Source organism: Oryzias melastigma, linkage group LG2 (assembly GCF_002922805.2).
Source record: "Oryzias melastigma strain HK-1 linkage group LG2, ASM292280v2, whole genome shotgun sequence".
In the NCBI taxonomy this organism is placed as follows: Eukaryota; Metazoa; Chordata; class Actinopteri; order Beloniformes; family Adrianichthyidae; genus Oryzias; species Oryzias melastigma.
In genome coordinates, this window is record NC_050513.1 from 14825907 (window position 1) to 14832168 (window position 6262).

The window sequence follows — 6262 nt, forward strand, 5'->3', positions numbered from 1 at the left end:
GATGCCCTTCCTGACACAACCCTCTGTATTTATCCGGGCTTGGGACCGGCACAATGAGACCCTGGCTTGGACCCCTCGTGGCTACATTAAATCACATAAAATAATAAAGAAAAATATAATTCTAATGTAAATTAAATCTCAGTAAATGGCACTTACATGGTCTGACAATAATACAAAGAATTTTAGAGGCGTTGTTATTATGTAAAAATCTGTAAGAAAAATAGTAATTTTGTTCATAAAAGGCACTTTAAATATACTTGTCCTTCCATTAAAGTGTTAGTAATGGCCTGGGACAAAGCTAAGTATCCAGATATATTCCATATTTTCTAATGTATCAAAAATAACAAATCATTACCATTGACAAACGCAGGTTTTTGTAAAAATTTGACAAAAAAAATCAACGACAAATCACACTCGCATTTCGCCCTGCTTCAGAAACGGCTCGATTTGGGTCACGTGACGCGTTGACGTCACATGAGTGAGACAGCGCCAGCAGCAGAATGCAGGCGGACCCAGGGTGTCTGCAGATACATGTATGTGTGTGCGCTGCGGCAAAGTTGAACTCTATAAACATCGGTGTTATGGTACGACGGAGTATTAGGGCCACCAAAAAAAATAAAAATTAAAATTATGATTTTTAAAGTCGTAAATTTACGAGATTTACAATCGAAATGAGCCTATTGTGAATGAACACTGTGAGCAGAACCAGACCGACTAAACTGTGAAAAGATTCTGATTTCAACAGGTAAACTGAATGTTTAAAACATTGCACATGTTTGGAAGTTTCTTTGTTTGATTTGCAGTTTATTAATCATTGATGGTGGCTTGCAGGATCTCTGCAGATCCGTTGATGAAACCATCGACACTCGCAGCGGTCCACCAGTCATTTCTTCCTCCGTGAAAGATCAGATCTCATTCATTTCTGTGTGATGCTTTCATCTGAAGAGGAATCGTTTTCGGAATTTTCAGTGTACTTAGCTAACGTGACAGACTGTTGTCATCCCCTGTTGTTGTTGTGTGTTGAAACGGGACAATTCACGCGGAGAACGGGGCGTACGGAGCACTGTTTACTGGGTTTCTGCGCACGTGCAAGTAAGGTGGTGAAAGAGCTTCCGGGTATATGAATAAAGTGAATAAATAAGTGAATAAATAAATAAATAATAATAAAGTGGCGGACGGTCCTGCAAACATGTCTCTAAGCTCTTTATTTTGCATATGAAACTCTGCATTACCGACCCGGATAGTCAGCGTCATTGATGATTTGATTTAGAGTCGCCAAAAAGTTCCGATCTGTAAATAAAGCTTCACGAGATGCTCCACGTCTTCCAGCTTCAAGCATGGCTCTGATAAACGGACAGTTTTCGTTTTAATGGGCATTCTGTCAGCGTCATTAATGAGTTGATTTAGAGTCGCCAAAAAGTTCCGATCTGTAAATAAAGCTTCACGAGATGCTCCACGTCTTCCAGGTTCGAGCATGGCTCTGATAAATGGACAGCTTCCGTTTTTTTATCGGCATTCTCAGCGTCACTGTCAGTGTCATTGCCAGATTGTGAGCTCTTACTTTACGCGCTGCCGGCTCAAATTGATTGGGCTTTACAGTCCTCAAACCACAAACACCCGGCGCCTCTGAATCAGCGTCACTTTCAGAACAAATGTTTCCACAATCTGAGTCTGAAGACAGAATTGTGGACCTTGAAATATCGCTGCTATCGCTAGCTCCGACACGCTAAAGAGAAGCCATCTTGCTATGTTGACCCCTCTGACGTCACACGCACCACGTGACCAAAACGGAGCTTTTCATTCGGAGGAGACAGGTTTGCCAAATTTGGCCGCAAAAATGCAGTTTTATTTCAATATTTCTTGCTCAAAACACGGCAAAACATTTGGAAATGGTAAATATAAGGCAAAATACAGTTAACACCGAAAAAGACCCACAACCCCATTACTAGTCCTTTAAGTAATTTATAGCTTAATTGAAAAACCAAGCCATGATGCTGCAGCTGCTATGCTTCATGGTAACATTTTCTTGCAGACGTGAAGATCACAGCTGTGTTTCCTCTAAAGTAGCTCAGAGTTTACTGTTCTCACTGAAAAGACGGAAACATTCAGACTGAAATTGTGATTGTAACTGACCTAGAATGAAAGTTTCTCAGTTTTCAGGTCAGACGTTTTTCTGAGTTGAATGTGAACAATCTCTTTATTACTCTTAGTCTGACCTGAGTCTGACTGATAATCAGTCTCATTTACACAAACTGGAAGAACTGGTTCAAACCAATAGTCAGGCCCCTCCCATCAGATTCTTCATGTGTTCTGCTTCAGTGACAGTAGACAACAGATGAAGTGAAGTTGTGCACGTCTGGAAGGAGGAAATAATTGACAGCTGACGAACAAACAGCTTTAAAACATAGTTAGAAGATAGAAGAGACAACAGCTCACAACAGGACTCTTCAAATCAGATTGAAAGTGTCCTTACAAAGCAGGTCATATGACCTCACCTTTCTGCAGCTCTTTTACAGTATTTGAGCTCAACAATCTGACAGCTTGAAGCTCTGTCCCTCCCCTATGCTGCTGTCAGGTGGTTGTACACTGCCTGGCCAAAAAAAAAGTCGCCACCAAAAAAAAGTGGGTCATACACTAATATTTTGTTGGACCGCCTTTAGCTTTGATTACGGCTCACATTCGCTGTGGCATTGTTTGTATAAGCTTCTGCAATGTCACAAGATTTATTTCCATCCAGTGTTGCATTAATTTTTCACCAAGATCTTGCATTGATGATGGTAGAGTCTGACCGCTGCGCAAAGCCTTCTCCAGGACATCCCAAAGATTCTTAATGGGGTTAAGGTCTGGACTCTGTGGTGGCCAATCCATGTGTGAAAATGATGTATCATGCTCCCTGAACCAGTCTTTCACAAATTGAGCCCGATGAATCCTGGCATTGTCATCTTGGAATATGCCTGTGCCATCAAGGAATAAGAAATCCATTGATGGAATAACCTAGTCATTCAGTATATTCAGGTAGTCAGCTGACCTCATTCTTTTAGCACATACTGTTGCTGAACCTGGACCTGACCAAATGCAGCAACCCCAGATCATAACACTGCCCCACAGGCTTGTACAGTAGGCACTAGGCATGATGGGTGCATCACTTCACCTGCCTCTCCTCTTACCCTGATCCACCCATCAATCTGGAACTGGGTAAATCTGGAATCATCAGACCGCATGACCTTCTTCCATTGCTCTAGAGTCCAATCTTTATGCTCCCTAGCAAATTGAAGCCTTTTGTTATCCGGTTAGCCTCCCTGATAAGTGGTTTTCTTAAGGCTACACAGCTGTTCAGTCCCAATCCCTTGAGTTCCCTTTGCATTGTGCGTGTGGAAATGCTCTTACTTTCACTATTAAACAGAGCCCCGAGTTCTACTGTTGTTTTTCTTCAATTTGATCTCACCACATGTTTAAGTGATCGCTGATCACGATCATTCAGGATTTTTTTCCGGCCACATTTCTTCCTTGAAGACGATGGGTCCCTACTATCCTTCCAGTTTTTAATAATGCGTTGGACAGTTCTTAACCCAATTTTAGTAGTTTCTGGAATCTCCTGAGATGTTTTCTCTGCTTGATGCATGCCAATGACTTGACCCTTCTCAAATTCAATTCAATTGAATTTGACTTATGTAACCCAAAATCGCAAAGGAAATTTGCCTCATTGGGCTTCATCCAGGTAAATTTACAGATGTAGAAAATTAGTCATAAAATATGAACAATTGCTAAAACTAAACAGACTAAATGAAACTGGCTATCTCAGCCCTTAGACCCTCCCTCCCGGTAAGGAAATCTCCCAAAAAAACCTGAGTCAGGAAAAAGGAAAAAACCTTAGGGATTCCCACATGAAGGAGAGATCCTATCCCAGAACGGACAGGCGATACCAGAACTGTTAAAGAAAAATTAGTTTCTACAACTACGTATCTAAAGGAGTTCATTCAGATGGAGCTGAGGGACGAGTGATGATTAAGTCCATAGTCACGACAAAGCAGTTGTGCAGTCCATGGCCAGGAGCAGGAGGACAGATGACCCACCAGGAATCACTCTCACTCCGAGATGCGGGATGGTGTCGGGGGCGTGGTCCACGGCCAAGAGTGGGAGCGTGGGCGATCCACCTGGGATCTGAAATCTCTCAGACTAAGATCTTTTCCACCACCATGGGATGTGTCTTTCGACGTGGTTGTTTAAGAAATGAGAAGCAACTCATTGCACCAGTTGGGTTTAAATAACTTGTTGCCAGCTGAAAGATAATCGCCCATGCAGTAATTATCCAATAGGAGACTCGTACCTATTTGCTTAGTTAAATCCAGTTGGCGACAGGCAGTGTAGTAAATAGTAAATATTCATCTTTAAATATACCTTCTGATTTATTAAAAGTCTTTTGCCTGATCAGAGAACCCAACATGAAGGACATAAATAACAAATGCACTTCATACATGCTGGCTCACAATTACCTCATTAACTGTTAACATTACCAGTTAATTGGCTAACGAGAATTTTGAATTAGTATCTTTTCTCTAGCCACTCTTCTGACATGATGGTAATTCATATCTGCCTTTGCAAGAAACCAGCAATTAACTGGACTTTTTCCCTTTTGTGTCCAATCCGTGATATTTGCACTGCCTCTCCCTGATTTTCCAGTGTGAACACTATGTGCTAAATATGTATTTAAGAACCTGCGTGTTGCTTGTTCTTTAAACTCACGTTTGGTGTGAGTGTTGCATAATGCAATACAAATCCATGTAATTTCTTTTCTTCATTTTATGTTTTAAAAGTCCTGGATTTTAACAGACAAACCAAAAAAAAAAAGTTTTTTTCGTAGTAGAGAGACCATGAGACAAAGGTGATTGAAAAAGTAGTTTTGAATATTAAGTAATAAGTAATCCACTCTATTTCAACAAAAGCTAAAAATGTATTTTTTCTTTTCACTTCCTTGATTTGCTTGATCTGTGTCATTTTTCTTGAATTGTAGAAACAGGAACTTTGTTGTTTCTTTGTCAAAGTGACTGAATGACTAAAATGTTTCTCCATCATGGCGTGTTTGCTGCTGCAGCTCCATGTCTCCATCTGGTGGAGTGAGAGCAGAAGTGCAGCAGCTGATGTTCAGCAGCTTCCTCTGCCTCCCACTGCTGTCTGACTGCATTCACCTGAACCTGAGAGGAAACACAAGAGAAGAGCCCATCAGTGGAGGAGCAGCTGATCTGTTAGTGAAGGAGGATCAGAGCTGAAGATGAGTGTTTCCTCTGCAGATGAAGGTAGAAGGTGTGTGTGAGCTGATCCAGTGAATCCAGCAGCATGGATCAGTGTGAGGACACACAGGAGGGAGCCCCTCCCCCTGAAAGCACTCTGTGTGGGGAAGATGAGAGCCAGAGCAAAGCTCAGAGGTGAGATTAACATCTCTAACTGTCCATGACTCTTTTCCATGTCAGAGCTCAACACTCACATCAACAACCTTCATTCTTCACAGGAACCAACCTGGACCTGGAGTTGAACCCAGCTGTGTGTCCTTCAGGAGTGACAGGTCAAAGGGTCTTGATGTTGACTTCAAAGGCAACAGTTCAGGAGTGGAACAGTAAGTGTTTGTCAGAGTTAAAGGAGTCTGGAATATAGTTCAGATGATTGATAGTTTTCAGCTGAATGACTTGAGGTCAGGTTCAGTTCTTGATCTCTCTGATCAGACTCAGAGCATCATGTGTGATCAGATCTTTTCAGATGAGTCTTCTGAGAGTCTCTCTGAGAGCCGAGATGTTGGAGAAATTGGACTAAGAGCACAGTTCTGTCAAATTAATTGCAACTATCTAAGCCCATTATCCATTAAATTACTTGTAGGCAATATAAGATATTTAGTTATAAACATCTCTTCTAGACTTTGTGATCTGTTCAAGAAATCACACCCAACTCCTTAAAATTCTAAAGGCTGATCTTACTGGGTGGAAAATTCTACCCATTTCACTAATGCGGGGGTCGGCAACCTGCGGCTCCGGAGCCGCATGCGGCTCTCCAAGCACTTGCTTGCGGCTCAGTGGCGCTTTTTCAAAAATGTTTGAAAATAATAACAAATGTTGGAAAGAAATATTTTGTAGCGATTTGGGTGGGAGGAGAACCAAGCAGATGACATGCAGGTTTGATTCCAGGGATCACTTGTGTCCTACACAGTGTACGACCCCAATTGATTGGAGGAAGAAGTGTACACGCAAGCCATGTAAGTCAGTTGGTGTCAACA

The 6262-nt window shown here is 41.7% G+C and overlaps 1 protein-coding gene across 1 annotated transcript in view; it reads left to right on the top strand.

Annotated features, from left to right (window-relative positions):
• LOC112156841 (NACHT, LRR and PYD domains-containing protein 12) overlaps positions 1-6262 on the top strand; it is a 31114-nt gene that overhangs the window by 11107 nt on the left and 13745 nt on the right. Inside the window, exons 2-3 of the mRNA XM_024289233.2 lie at positions 5289-5423; positions 5507-5611. Coding sequence (XP_024145001.2) covers positions 5335-5423; positions 5507-5611 — 194 coding nt within the window. The 5' untranslated portion in view covers positions 5289-5334. The remainder of the gene's footprint in view (positions 1-5288; positions 5424-5506; positions 5612-6262) is intronic.